This window comes from Strix aluco, chromosome 8 (assembly GCF_031877795.1).
Source record: "Strix aluco isolate bStrAlu1 chromosome 8, bStrAlu1.hap1, whole genome shotgun sequence".
Lineage (NCBI taxonomy): Eukaryota > Metazoa > Chordata > Aves > Strigiformes > Strigidae > Strix > Strix aluco.
The window spans coordinates 20,672,838-20,688,747 of record NC_133938.1 but is presented as its reverse complement, the minus strand read 5'-3'; the positions used below and the strand labels follow the sequence as shown (position 1 = coordinate 20,688,747).

Here is a 15,910-nt window from a genome sequence, read left to right as displayed (position 1 = left end):
ACTGATGGCCCACAGAGTAACTGATCCGCACTTGCTCTGTTTCTTATACTTGTCCATAAGTGGTTTCTGTTGGTCACAGGATACAGACTGCTGATCTGGCACAATATGACCATGTGTATGTTTTTGGTTGTGAAGTTACATTTTTCTTCAGGCTTTTGCTTCAGGGTGCAAAGGGAAGCACATTTCACTATGTTTGTTTGGTAAAAGCATGCTGCTGAGGAGATGAGCAGGTAGGGCTGGTTGCAGTTCAGTTTCATTCTGCTGATCCAGTCAGTGTGCAAGGCAGAGATCCGCTGTTAGAGCAGCACCCTGCTCACCTTTGTCTCCTGTTGAGGTGGTTTAATAAGACATTAAATGAGAGGTGGTAGCAACCAAAATGTAGTTCCATTTTAAATATGACCATAGGTGGACTTCTCTTCCTGCTCTTCGCACTGGGAAAATAAGATACCAGCAGAAGAGGGGACTCAACGTTTAGCTTTGCAAAGGAGGGGAATGCCTGTTCCCAGTGCAAGCAGCAGGACCGAAGTGGGAGCATTAATGATGTGTGGAGACGGATTGGTTCAGTTCTACGTTTTTTCCGGATGCATGAGTTTGAGTCTCACCTGGTCTATTGCCCTGCCACTTCTCTTGTGCTGAAAAGAGGGCACAGTGTCATTTAGGCTGGTGATTCAGAGGCAGCCAGGTATGATGCTAAAAACCTCTCTCTGTGGTTTAGAAATTGTTATGGCTGATGGGTCAGGGTGACCTTTTATCTTGACTTTGTTCACCACCTTTTAAAATGCAGCAAAGGCTTCTACTTTGATTCATGGAAGATACTGTAAGCCTAAAACACAAATCTCATCATTTGATGTGTGCAACATAAGAAATTTCAAAGCTCAGAATGTTTTGGAATTTGCCAAAAACACAGCAAAATTATTTATGTTGGTTTTGTATGTGTTAATGTTTGAATCCTTGTTCTAGGAAAGGCCCATAAACATAAGCACTTGCTTTTATCACAGTGAAATCAGTGAAAGGCACATCTTTTGTTAATTATCTGCACCATTGGGCACCATAGTCATAAGGCTCCTACAGAAGAGGAGTATCTTCTGAAACCACTTGCTAATTCTGTTTCTAAGTCTTTCCATTTCAGATAACATTTTTCTTTAGTGCAGAGATTTACATTTTTCTTTAAAAATTGCGTTTTGCCTTCAGTTCTGGAACCTACTTGGCTTTCCAGGGGAGGCAAACAGGGCACTGCACATAGACTCCCAGGGATCAAATGTTAGCTCTTAGTGTGATATCATCTTCTGCACATTTTTATATTATTGCTGTTCATAACACTGCACCGCAAGATGGAAAACAGTAAAAGCCTCTATTTATAAGGTTATTACAGGTATCCTCCAGTGTATCTCATGTGTATACACCCTGTCAAAATATTTCAGAATTTTGACAACAGCGCCTGAACTTGTTTCAAGTGACATGACATGGCTTTTAACTGTATTTTTTTACAGTTTTAGTATTTTTAAGAATAGCTAATAAAAGTGTTACCCATGCACTAAAAAAATAGAGAATCCCTTGGTGAACAAAAAGGTTTAAATAAGCATCAGTTGAGTTGTGCAGTTAAGTAACCTGTACAGGAAATTATTATGATGTTCTCTATAATTGCTCTGAAAAAAAAAAGTCTTGAAGTCTGTGGAAGGTGTAACAGACCTAATTAGTGCCCACACTGTTTCTCCAGAGAAACAGATTTTGTGTAATGTAAATGCACTGCATAGAAAATGTTCTTGTGCTTATTTTACAGTTTGCCCTTATTTTTCCCTTGTACAGCTGTAGTGTATGGTATTTTACAATGTGATGTATACCTGTCTTCGGAATTGCAAGTTGTAGTATCACTTCTGAAATGTGAAAAACAATTATATATTTCCTGTATTTTTTAAGTGTCGATGGCAGTTATGATCCATGTCCAAGGAGCGTGGATGTGTTTGTGCACGTGCACACATTCATGTTCTAAAATAGGTGGCTATTTCATTGTTGTGTTCATTATGTGTGTATGTAAGTGTAGGTATTACCAGGAGCATTCTTTTTAGCTTTTAGAATAAAAGCTGAATCAGAGGCTGAAACACTGACATATCTGGAATTTCAGAGCATTTCCAGGGACTGACAATTAATGGTACTCAACCAACCTTGCACCTCGTCACTGATGGATGATTAGAGTTTAGCTAATGAGAAGGTGTTCAGAGAATAGTCAGGGATTTTTTTATTCACTTCTCAGTTTGATAGGGGATCTCTGGGTTTAAATCTGAGTTGATATCCCCAAAGTGGTCCTGAAGAATCCTTGTAAATGGTCAGACTGTTCTCTGCTGTCAGTAGTTTTGTGTTTACACGTTAAGCTCTGCAGGTCAGGGTTCATTGCTTTATATGTTTATAAAGCTATACTGCTATCTGTGTTTCTAAAGTATCTAAAATAAAGTGGCCTGGCCTCCCAGTACCACTGAATGGCAAATGGTGATTAGCAGAAGGGGACTGTGCTGTTCTGTGCCTGGCAATGCTCACCCATACTAAGAGGTCAACTTAACTCAGCTGTTTGCTGAGACACTTTTGTTGTAGCCAGATTATTCTCAGGTGCATCCAGTGAAAGGACAAGAGGCAATGGGCACAAACATGGGAAATTCCATTTAAATATAAGAAAAAGCTGCAAGGGAGATTGAACACTGGACCAGGTTCCCAGGAGAGATTGTGTAGTCTCTGTCTTTGGAGATATTCAAACCCTGACTGCATATGGTCTTGGGTAGCCTCCTCTAGTTGACTCTTCTTTGAGCTGGGAGGTTGGACAAGACAATCTCTAAAGGTGCCTTGCAACCTCAGCAAGTCTGTGGTTCTGTGGTTTGGTTTGACTGGGACATAACTGGATATGTCTGTGCTTGCTGAACAGAGCAGGCTGGGGAATATCACTGTGTGTCTGCAGGCAAAGGTCTGAGCATAGCTGGTGTTTTGCCAGTGTGCTTGGCATGCTCAGCATCAGTGCCCCGGAAGGCACACTTGGGGCTGGGCTTGCAGACTTACTTCTGAACAGCCTTCAGGTCTGGTCTAAGAGCTGCCATTAGGAAACCTAGGCATAACTAGTGTTATTGAGTCCTTTTTTACCTAAACTGCAGTGGTGGTATCATGACATAGAATTAAGCAGCCAATTAATACCCTGAATTCTTGTACTTCTTTCCCAGTGAAGTTGCAGGAAGAGTCATCTGATAATCAGTAAGTCAAAAGAATTTGCTAATTCTATATGCTCCTCTGCCAGGATGTTGCTGATAGCTGGCTTACATTTCGTAGGTGTGCAGTGCAATCCAGAATCAAGACTTCACTGTTATTGATGACTACTGCACTGGACTGCGAGCTCTTCTTTACCTGAAAAGCATTGAGGAACTTGAAGACTGGAATGGACAGAGTCCTGCAACCATGAGCCATCAGAAAGGAAAACCAGTACCTAGAATTGCTGATCTGATGGGAAAGGTTTGTTATTTCATTGCCATTCCTGTATAATGATGCTATGTCTTGGCTTTGAATGCAATTTCATAATCATTGTATGCAGTTTCTGCTACTTACCTTGGTCAACCACTACTGCTGTCACAATTAGTCACCAAGTCTTTTTCCTTCTGAGTATTAACAAATATCTGAAGGCAACTTAAGATGATAAACTTGAAATGACTTGATACAGGATAACATTTTTACTATAAATATGATCTCTCCATTCATAACATCGTCTTTTACAAAGGTGTAGGATGTAAAATTACACAGTTCTGGAATGGCTTGTTTTAATGAAACTCAACTTGATTCAGATTGATATAATATTGTGCCAGAAGTTCCTGGGTGTTCCAGCCATGGTGCAACATTCAGGAGACATGAAAGCCCCCTAGCACTGGACCTGACCAGCTGAGACAGCTTGTCACAAACCAGCTGTTAGTTGGAACAGTCGATCAGGTAGGAGTGGCTCTTTGATCATTGTACCTGAGCATCTCATGGTCTTTCATGTGTGCTGACTCCCAAACCCCCTACAAGGCAGGGAAGTTCCAGATGAGGAACAGTGACACTGAATAATTTAATAGATTCCGGAAGATCATTTAAGGCTAGAAAGTCTGTGATGGAATAGGAATGTGAACTATGGTCTCTCTGAAATCCTAACCTCTGGACTGTCTTTCCTCTCTACTCTAGTAGTTCCCTGCTACAAAAGCATCTTTGGAGATATTTGCCAGATGCATGGGATGCAGCTGCCCCAGTACTGCTCACCCCTCCACCAGGACACTGGCTGATCCATGCTGTGAGAAGCAGGGAGGTGTAACTGGCTTCCCACTGATGCCCCACTGCTTACTGCTCTAAGCAAAATACCTGCACAACAGGGAGGCTGAGCTTTTGTTTCTGGTTACTAGACGGGATCACTTTGAAGACTGATTTCAGTTATACATCATGCCTATTGATTATCCTTCCAAAAATCTGATATAACACTCTTGAAAATGTTGTAAAAAGTAAAGAATTACAAAAGAATAGGATTTGGAGTGTCAAACACCTCCAAATCTCTGCTTATCGTTGCTGATGACTGGAGTTGGATTTAGCAGGAGATTAGAGTCTCCTATATTGTTGTTGTTCTCTGTGGAGCTCTGAAAATTATAACATTACCTTCCAGGAGAAAAGACAATCCTATTCCTAAAGCTCTGGATAATACGCTGCTTAAAAATAAAACAAGATATAAGCAGTTTCATTTTCATCTACTTATGTTAAGCAGTTAAACCAAGCTCACAGGGTTATATCTAAACTTCCTTCCTTTAACACCTGTAGAAACATACACAGCATTTCCAGCTCATATAACAGAGATTTGTTGCAATTCTTCTTTAAAGCTGCATTCAGTGTACTATCTTTGTATCACCTTTGTATTTTACTAAACAGACAACTATTGTCAAAGATGTTTCTCATGTCCTTTTGAATGAGAAAAAAAAAATATAATTCTTAGACTTTTCTGCTTGTCACTACATCAATAATTAACTGTAAAAAGGTAGCATGAAAAGATGCTTTAAGGAAGCATTTAATAATTCAAAGGAATCTTAACTTGAAACAGGTCACATGAAAAAGAATGAAAAACAAAGCCCTATGTAATCTTGTCTGGCTGTCTCTGTTAGACTTTTAAAAGGAACAAGTCATACAGAATATAACTGATTGTGTAGTAGGTTGATAAGGTAGTGATATATTTAGGCATAAATTCAGGATGGCTGTTTGTCCAGGAATGAACATTCAAGGGAAAAGGAAGAAAAATATAATACAGCACGGGTAAAAGGAAATACCATGATAAATGATCCTACTAGGGGCAATCAAATACAAAGGTTTGATATCATTAATATTTATAATATCATAATTAGCAAGACCGTGCCTAAGCAGTGTTATTAGTGTAACTAATTATGTTATCATAAACTAAGTTTGCAGTATTATAGGAATCAGTATTCTTACTTTCATAAATTATTATCAATATTGCATTTCATGTACTTGTGCCTAGTAAATTTAGTTAAGTACTGTAGTTTCATCTAGATTCAAACACAAATATCTAGTTTGCTTGGCAGAAAGTCATAATGCACACTTCTGATTCTCTTTCTAAAATAAATTCAGTAAAAGCATGTCCTTACTCTATTTGGAAAAGACAAGATAGCCTGTTGATGTGATGTATGTTCTCATCAATAAAAGTAATGTGTAGGAATGTATATGTTATATATGGAGTAAAATGTGACAACCAAAATCCTGCATTCAGATTTTAAAAACTTACAAGGAGCTGTCCAAGTTTGTCTTGGTATTACTGTTGAGATGAAATGCAGTTTCTTCAGTAACGCCCCATGGAAGCTAAACAGCAAATACTGATGAACTTTTTCATTCAAAAAAAAAAGTGAAGATGCTAATTTTGATATGTTGTATTTTTGGTGCAGAAAATTTAAAAATATAAAGGAATCAGCCTCCATTTTGTTACAAAATTCCTGCTAATTTTCATATAGAATCATGGGGATAAGAAGTTCAGGCAATTGACAATGTAATGAGAATGAACTGAGGGACAAGAATTATTTTCGACAGCATCATGAACCACTTGCCTTCTTATTGTATACAAATTCGTTGAGCTTCTCCCAGTTTAGAATATATTACAGACTTAGGACCAGTCCTATTCCCAGCTAACTATGTTCGTAATAGTATCTATTTTGATTCACAGTGCAATATTGAATGTTAATGTCCATATTTTTATATAGCAGTGCACTGTTCTTTTGATAATTCATTTTCTGTCCTGGTTTCAGCATCAAACAGATGCTGAGTGCAGAGTGTTCCAGTAGAGTTTTTTGTCATGAAATATTACAGTATTTGATGACCAGAGTAAACTAAAAGATAAATACTTTCTTCTAAATGGTACACCAGACATCAAAGTGAAGCTGTCTTGCTATGCAGTCACCAGATAGATGACAAACTGAACAGTTATCACTGTCAGTTGTTACATTTATCACAATCATTTTCTTCCTCAGCAGAAAGAATACTAAAAATGCTGTGCTAAATAGTGTAATATAATCAGCAGTTTAATAGCAAACATACCAACTTTTGGCTGAAAAGTAGAATCATGTTGATTAGTACCTGTTCATGCTTCTGCATTAGTAAAACTAATACTTTCATCTGATAATTTATAGCCTTCAACATACGAGAAGCATCATAGCACTGGAAAATATTTTGGAAACTTGAGCGCTGTTTTTATGTTTTTCACTGTTGCAGAATGTATTTTTTGATATGTAGACCCTAAATTTATCATCTTTGAGCCAGCTAGTAGATATTTGCTGATAGGCTTTTCAATAGAGCTAGCTCTTTCCCTTTTGCTACCACAGCAATTGCTGCTGGAGTCAATACTTGCCATTGTCCAAGATGTGACCTGTGGTACTACACTGCCTGAAATTCCTTAGAAATGCTAACCTCAGTCTTGGCTTCCAGTCACTGGGTGGTACTGTTTTCCATAGTTCCACCAATTTTATTAATTCTTTCCCGTGGTTGTATCCTTATCCCTAACTGCTCCAAACACAGTCCTAGCACAGATGCTGCATCAGACTCACACAAGTGGACAAAGCCAGTCTTCTGGGCTTCCTTTGTCATTGCTTTTCTGGTGGCTTATTTAGTTGGGGGTTTTTTCTGTGGGTGGACCTGACATTTGAAGCCTTGACACAGATGACTGTCACTAATATCACCTCTAAATCACCTTTCCATTAAATGCATGGAATAAAACTTGTCAGCTTGTCTCAGCTGTAATCTCAGTTTGCAAATCTCGACACAGAGATGAGAGAATGGCAAGGTAATGATGACACCACACTGCTTCTCACTGACTCCCTCGAGGAAGAACTTTTGTAAAAGCACTTACCTCAGCATGAATTTAGGACTGAGATCAAGTGCATGATGCAATCAGGCAGACAGTTAAGATCTAGAGCATGGTCTTACAACCCAAAGTTGTTAGGGTGGCTGCATAGGAAAGAGGGAGAGCACAGGTAGCATCCCTATTATCCAAAATTAACAGGGTTTTAAAATAGCATTCCTGATATCTGGATAAGGTACAGTATTCCCCAGAGGTGCAATTTGATCTCCTGTATGTAGTCACTGCCTCACCTTCTCTGTTTATTACAGAGCTCTTTTATTAGGTGCTCACTGATCTTACTGCAGAGAGATGAAGTGATTATGTCCCAGAAATGCACTGATGTCAGCTGGTGGTCACAGAAGTGGTGTAGTGTTTTTCTGTATTAACTTCCACCTAATGTCAGCTATAAAAATCATACTTAACGCAGTGGCCTCTATACATGCCAGGTAGCTAAACATTAAAAATATGTCAGTGTATTCAGTTGGTAGGTGTGGGTTTATAGGAAGAGATAAATATATATGGATGTTTTATACCTTGCTTTCAGCACCAGAAGTTTTGCAAAAACTGATGTTTGTTTGATCATGTCTAAAGGTTAAAAAATTAGAGAAATTTAAGTATCTTGATTGCAGAAATATCCAAAACCCAAAACAAACTTGTTTTCATAGTGGATCTTCCTCAAGATTGTGCTGTATTGAAAATGTTAAAACCATATCTGATAAAAACACAATTATAGAAGGTGGTTTTCTCCAGCAGACAGATGAGAGAGAATGATCCTGAACATGCAAAGTGTATGAACTTCGGTGAAAATTCTCATCACCTTAAATTTAGCAAGCTGCTGATTTTGTTCTCTGAATGCATGGACTTCCCATTAAGACTAAAATATGCACTTCCTTCAAGTATCTATGGGCACTAAAAGCTGAGTCTTCTGAACAGTACAAACCTGCTAAATTCTAACTTGATTGCAGTCAAGTCTAAATAGCCTTTTGCATGGCAGAGAAAAGACCTTGCTATGCTATCAAGATTTCATACAAAATATTAAATTAGCTCTTCTATTAAATAAATAATAAGTGAACTCCCAGCCATGCAAGAACAGTATTGCAATACACGCACCAAGTTTTGGCTGCCTTCAGATTCTTCAAGACCTCTGACTGCCTTCACTGAGCAGAGGTTTTCACCCATCCTTTTTGGAACTTCTCCTGTTGTTTAGGGAGGCAAGTTTGTCCAGTATGGTAAAGAACTGTCCCTTTTTTCCCCAACACTGTATAAAGAAGACAAAACAAGTGGTATTTGTGGCCATGTCAAGAAATACAGACCATCTCATCATATGGTGGTATAGAGATTGCAATAGAAAATTAATATTGATGAAGAAACCCTTTTTTCCATATTGCCATCACCAGTTCTGAAGAGTCAGAGGGGAGAAAAAATTAAAGATTAGGCTGTTTGATCCTTTTTCCCATTAGCTAAGGCTTGCATCTCTCAGCCAGGCAAAGCCTCATAAGGGTAAGCCAGTATTGATCAAGAAACCTCTTGGTTTAGGATATTATGGGAACTGTACATCAGCACACTCGGGGACTGTTGCTGCATGTGCTTGTTGGGTTGACCGAAAATAAGGCTCTGCCAAAATATATTGAACCAGCATCTGCAGGCAGGTGAGGCAGTCCTTTCCTCCTGCTTCCCTCTCTCAGTCTTTCACCTCCTCCCCTGTGTGGTGAAAGGTCTCCACAGGTGTGGCTCCAGGTGAGAGCCTGATGGTCCCTCTGTGGAGCACCACCAGTAGCATTTCGGGGAGCGCCAGCAGAGCAGACTTCTGCACCCCACTGCACAAGTCACGCTTACCAGGTTTGCTGCCATTGATGAACCTCCCAGTGTTTGCAAGCTGAAAGCAATTATTAGCAATCCCTGGCCTGACCAATTTGTAGAAAAAAAGACCTCTCTAACATTTTTTTTTTTTTCCTAACTGGTCTATTATGGAAGTTTATGTTGTGATTATCTACAGTGCTGTTTCTCATGGAGACTGCAGGTTGTTACATAAAAATGTATCTTCCCTAACGGTGAAGCCATTTGCAGTAGAAATGGATAAAACAAAAGGAACTAGGATTATTAAAGTGGATTTAAAGTAGTTTAATCTTTGTGGGTTTTATATGTGCTGTATGCTAAATTTGCTTCGAGCACTGAGTTTAAAGTTTCATATTCACAGCCAGTAAATGTGGCTATTAAGAAACAATGTATTCACGTTAACTCCTTGGCTGTGGCGGTTTTAGTGCGTTCACTGCTGGCAACGGACATCAAGCCAGGAAAATCCAACTCCTGATGCAAAAGGATTTTAAAAAAATATGCAGGCACTGCCAAAAATACATAATTCTTTTTTTGTACTCTGCAGTTTGTTTTACTTGGGGAAACGGCCTGGTCATACCCTGCAGCATGCATTCATTACAGTGATCTTTGACTGGCAGATGCAGAGTAATAAGATGCATATTTTAGTGCTTATTATAATACCCTGTCCAAAAACAACTTGACAAATTTGTGATTTCGACAGTATCTCATTTTGCTGGCTGCAGTGCTCTGTGATTGCCTGGTCCACGTGGCTTCCAGATTATGCATACCACCAATACTGCTCATTAAAATGGCCACAGTTCACCAGTTTCGGTAGCTTGGAACGAACTTGGAATGAATTATTATACAACAAAGAGGCTGCTGTCATGCAGAACAAAAGACAAGCAAAAGAGAGCTTTGGCTTAATGAGGCTAAGTGAGTGTCTCCCCTGCATCACCAGCTACTTGACGGCCTTTGAGCATGGATTTTTTTCTCCACAGGCCAAAACCTTTGGTCTATTATTTTGTGTTTATGCACCTTGAGGCTAATATACATTTTAATATGCTGCACATGGAGAAAAAAATCAGCCATTAGATTAGAACATGTGCACTCCCTGTTAAGTTAATGACAGCCGAACATAGAGATAAATTTAGGTTTTCATATTTAATTATAGCACAGCGCAGTACGTTTAGCAAGGATAAATTGCACTATTATTATGCTTCATTTTTTTTGACATCTTTTCATATTAACCATGCGCACTTACCCCCACTTCCTCCCCAGTGTCACACATAATGTCTCTGTGCATCATCCTTCTCTAACACCATTAATTTTTTATTCTGTACAGTTGTATATGTATTGTTGTATTTGTTCCTTAGGGTTAGCTTGCTAGTTGGATAAAGCCATTCAAAACAGCCCTTGTGTTAGGTGATCTACATAAGCAATAAGGACAGAAAAGACATAAAAAGAACTGGCCTGCGTGGCCAGACATGGCTTCTCACATCTGCTCCCAGAGCAGGGGTTCCCAGCCCTTCTCCCCCAATGCTTTCAGTGCAGTGTGTGCTGTCTGCGACTGCAGAGTGGTAGCCCCTTTCTCAAGCAGCTGAACTAGAAAAGCCACAGAAATAATGCATGGAAGGTTAAATGAGTTCTACAGAATTTTGTAGTTGGATAATATTAATATGGACAATGGTGGTATTAATATACAATGTCTCTGTCATGAAGAACTTTGCATTGTTTTATTGTATAGGAGCTAAAACAGAGCTAATGTTCCAAGGTGGTGTGTGCTGTTTGTTGGGGCTTTGTACATGCATTACCTCTGTTTGTCAGAGCGGTTGCTCCAAGAATAGCATCAGGAATTAGGCCAGACCTCAGCCTTATAGAAGACAATATGAAATTAAACGTAGAGGCAAGCCAGCATGCAATTCAGCCTTTGCACATCCTTATCAAGTTTTAATGGGAATATTTGACAATTTCTGGGCTGCCATGGATTTGGTGATGATGTTGGATTATTTGTTACTACCTGAGAGAGCTTTTAGATTAGCTTTCAGATCTGGGCTGAGCTATTCAGGTAACTGTAGTTTGTGAAAAATATGATTGCATGCTTCACAAAATTAAGGAAATACTGCTATTTTCCAAAGTGGATTAGAGCAGGTAATAACTCATAGGAAGAAGATTTTCCTCCTCCCGCTGTGTGTATAAGCAAGTAGAAGATATTATGCTACAGGCTTATTCCTAGATTATTCCTTATTGGATAGTTGTTTCATGACAAAAGACACTGTGGCTTGATGACCAGAGGGTCATGACAGGAATAATAATCACCATATGAAAGGGTGTCTGGATCTTGGTGATAAAGCATTCCTCATTGCAATCAGTCAGCACTTGCTGGTGCAAGAATTTTCCTCAATGGCAGAGATCAGCTTTTTCATATTCATTGAGAGCAAATCAGTCTTTCTCTCTCCCTCTCCCTCTCCCCCCTCTTTCTCCAACCTTCAGTTCTGTACCAGCTTTTACTGCCAAAGAGATTTTTCTTTGTCAGGTGAAACTCACAGGTTTTGGGGATGTTTAGGACAGTATTCATGGGATTGGTATTAGTTCCAGAGCCTTATTCTTTGTGGCTTCACTGTTTAAAGCCCTGGTCAGTAGTGATTGATAGCTAATTGTCTACAGTTCAAGCACTAGAAAATGTGTTGGCAATTAATTTATGTGTGCAAAACTCTTCTCACTGATTTTGTAAGTGCAGATTTTGATGCAAATTGCATCCGTGAAAGCAAGGTTGTGCCTTTCAAAATGTAAGCTATAATTACTAGTCTGAGAACCTGATGATATGAAATTCTTCCTCTAGAATCTACCCCTAGTGAGAGAAGTAATTTATTAACAATATTGTGTATTTCTAAGCAGTACTTGTAACCATCTTTTTATTCATTAAGCACTGGTAAAATGCTTGATTTTATATGAGATGTAGTCTTACAGATTTGCAGCCTATATCCTACAGACATCCAGATGGTTTAGAAACATCTATGCAATCAGAAATGTCTCTCTGTACCTACAGGTGGCTATTATTAGTAAAACCTACCTTTATTTTTGTGCTCCCATTTTGTTTATGGTACTAGTCACAGATGTACTTACTGATGTGCATGTAAAGACCTGGGCTTTTAGCTTCTGAAAGAATCATTGTCCCTTTAAATTTGTCACCTAAGAAGGCTGTTTACTTGGATAGCAAGGTGCTCTGTGGGCCACAGTGCTCCATGCAATAAACTGCAAAACAAAGTCTGTGGTATTGGTCATAGACAAAAGACTAAGTATTCATTTTCAGCCTGTTTTCCAATAATTGTGTTATTCTTGTGCTAGTTTTGAGAGGAATTTTGACTACAGCATCTCTTAATTCTCTTAGGAACAGGTTTGGCATTAAGCATGTAGTGACATGCACAGATGTACAAGAAATCTAGGAGTGATTTATGGGGAGAGGCTAAAGAAGTTAAAACACTTAAGTGTCCATATGCCCTGCCTAAACGATGCGTGTAAACATAAGAGATGGAGAACTCAGTGGTCTACAAATATTTGAAGTTTGCAATCAATTGAGAGAGGGGAATTTTATGATGTAGAGTGAGAACTCAACCAAGACTGATGAGTTGAATTGGAAAAAAAAGGGAAGTGTTCAGGAAAAGCAGGAGAAAAATTATCCTGATTGGAAGGAAAGCCTTTTTGTAGAAATGCTGGGTTGCTGAGATTAAAGGTAGGGAGGACTTTCAAAACTTGAATGCATGAGGTCTAACAGAAGTACTGCTAGGAGAAATTTCAGGTTGACAGGAGTATGTGCTGGACTTGTAGACTTTTCCTGTCTGGTTTGCACAAGCTAGCCTATGGCCCTTTCCATCATTTCAGCTGCACACTAGGGACTGTCCTTGGAAGCTGCTGCATCCTAACAAAGTATTCAGACAGTGGCTCAATATAAGCCACTGGAACTAACAGTATCTAATAATATGCAATTGAAATGTCTTTTTGCTTAAAGATTAAGATCATACTTAAGGAACATGGTTATGTCCTTTCCCCCCTATTTTATTGTTATTGCTATAAAACATCGTTGAAGGTTTTTCTGTAACCTTGTGTGGTTTTGGTCCAACCACATGGATGCCTCAGCAGTCAGAGCAGTATTTTTTGAGTTCTTATGAACAAATTGATTAAAAATGTCTTTCTGTTTCATTGCCCATTAGTCATACACTGGCACAAGGCAACTGCGCCAGTAACTGAACAGAGCAGTGGGGCACACCATCTCTACATGCAGGAGTTCAGAAAAGAGATTTCTGCACTTTTCTGACCTATTCATGCTGTACAGAATTCATTAAGGCCCAGAAACTGTGTTTGGGTTGTTCCAGGGAACAATTACAGCCAGCCTGTAATCTGCTGCTCCACAGCACATTGGGGCTCTGTAATAGTTTGAAGGGGCCTGGCAAGAATTTTATTGATTTCTTGGGATCTCATTCAGGCTGATTGCACTTGGGTACTCTGATGGTTGATGTTTAAGAACACCTAGCCTAGCTGTTATTAAGAAGGTGGGTCTAATCCTGACCTAGGTAAGACCTTGTTTGCCCTTCATTCAACTCAGCAGACAAGTTTTAATGAAATAGCTCCCTTTTATTTTTTTATGCCACAGCTGTGTTTTGATTGCCACATTTGGAACTATCCAGTGTAAGGAAGTCACTATATAACCCATATGTTGGTCAGGAGATGTCATATATATCTGTTCTTTCTTTAATCATTTTGTCTCTTTCCTGTTTGACTGCTTGGAATAATTAATGAATTTTTTGCTATTACCATGTTGTATTTCTTCCAAGTTGCTGATTTATTTATACATCAAAGCTATAAAATACCGTGTTGTTTTATACAGTATGTCTGGATTCATGAGAAACCCAGAAGCGTATCACTGAAATAGTACAGGTTTTTTAGATCTTTCAAGACAAGAACTTGCAGTTGAGTTTAAAGTAATTCAATTCTAGAACCTATTGACTATAATTTTATTTATTTATACTACCCATCATTACAGCATAGAGCATTATATCCTAGATGCTAATCATTATTTACTATTTCCTGAATAGTTGTGCTCTCATTTTAAATATTAAATATAAGTCAAAAGACATCTTTCCCAGTTCCAGACCAAAAGTCTCATCCAGACTCTCCAGCAGTTTTTCACTGCTCTTTACTGAGCCTTCTTTCAAATGCTGAGCACTCCTGACACTTTGAAACATCCATTTCAAAAATTTCCATTTGTAAATTTTAAACCAGAAGGCTCATTGTGAACCCACAAAGCTCTATAAGCACAGATATGTCTACATTTTCTCCTTTACTAAAAATGTATCACTAAGCTGTAAACAACTCACATGCCATTTACATTAGCATAAATGATATTCTGAAACCTCTAAACTTACCTGTTAAAGCAGGAACAACAAGAACTCCTTTGGCGACTGTAGCATGAGTGTGCCTTTCATAATCAACATTTATATAAGAGCACCCAGAAGGAGGGAGCATGGCCTCTCGGAGCTGCCATTGTGGGTGGTACAGTGCAGGGCCATTAAACGCCACATGCTCCAGAACTCCCCTCTCTCTTCACAACAAAGTCATGATCGTTCATTTGATAGACTGCAGCCATTTTGTTAGCAATTTTGTCATAGCTTGGTTTTTGACCTTCAGTGCCTGATCTGTGGATGGGTTTCTATGCCTGCTACTGGATTTTGGATTTAATTACCAGGATAAAGAAGATAGAGGAGAAACTTAATGTTTACATTTTTCCATTGGACTTAATTTGTTTTTCTGTTATCACTGAGGTATTTTTGTCTACATAGTGTGAATTGTTTGCAAAGGTATTTATAACAACATTTGAGTGATGAATATGCAGTTTGAAAAGCTTGAAAGTCTGCCTCTCTGCCTGCATTTTTAAAAAGCATTTCCTTCCCATTCAGTTTGTGTCTTCAGTTGACTAGTTCCTAAATGACAGTTTGGGAGGTGATGCCTGTGTGAAGTCATGGCCACTGTTTTGACTGTGTGAGTACTGATTCATAATTCAGCACACACTGGGAATGTAATTTTTATTGCAGAATTGAGCATTTATTTTGCAGTGGAGCCTTAACACAGTCTATTATAAGTATCCCACTTAACTGTCCAAATACCATCCCCAGCTTGTCCATGGAGAGATCTCAATTTATGGTATCTGACTGGCTGAATTGACCTTAGAAGTTTCCAGCACAAGGAATGAAGTCCCTGACTGTAAGCATTGAAGTCAGATATCAGGACATTGGAATAGATAAACATTACACACTCAGAGTGGGATTTATTTGCCTCCAGATGTGGTTTAAGACCTTACAGGTATCTGAGGTATCTCTGCCATTCTGGATCTTGGAGCATGGCACTGGAAAGCTGCGCTGGGGTGAATGAACATTTTCCTGCCCAGAAGCTTAGTGTGGTTCAGACACTGAAAGCTTGACAGGCAGAAATACACAGTCAAAAAAGGATGCAGGAAGCTGTTTCCAAAAGTCTATCCTCTCTCAACAAGGGAGACCATTACTTCTCCACAGGGAGCAGAGAGTTTAAGTGAAATACTGACCCAGGCTTACTGCTTCTAGGGGTGTGGAGGTCAGACTGAAGGGGTTGAGGCATTCGTCCAAAATGTCATCCAATGCTTTTGAACTTTTTGAAAGAAAAAATATAGGTGCGGCCATGTGTATG

The 15,910-nt window shown here is 39.0% G+C and overlaps 1 protein-coding gene across 3 annotated transcripts in view; it reads left to right on the top strand.

Annotated features, from left to right (window-relative positions):
• DPYD (dihydropyrimidine dehydrogenase) overlaps positions 1 to 15,910 on the top strand; it is a 367,570-nt gene that overhangs the window by 313,035 nt on the left and 38,625 nt on the right. For all 3 annotated transcript variants that reach the window (XR_012624149.1, XM_074832563.1, XM_074832565.1), the window contains one exon: positions 3,307 to 3,486. Coding sequence is in view for 2 of the 3 variants with exons in the window: in XM_074832563.1 (XP_074688664.1) it covers positions 3,307 to 3,486 (180 nt within the window). In the remaining variant the exon portion in view is untranslated. The remainder of the gene's footprint in view (positions 1 to 3,306; positions 3,487 to 15,910) is intronic.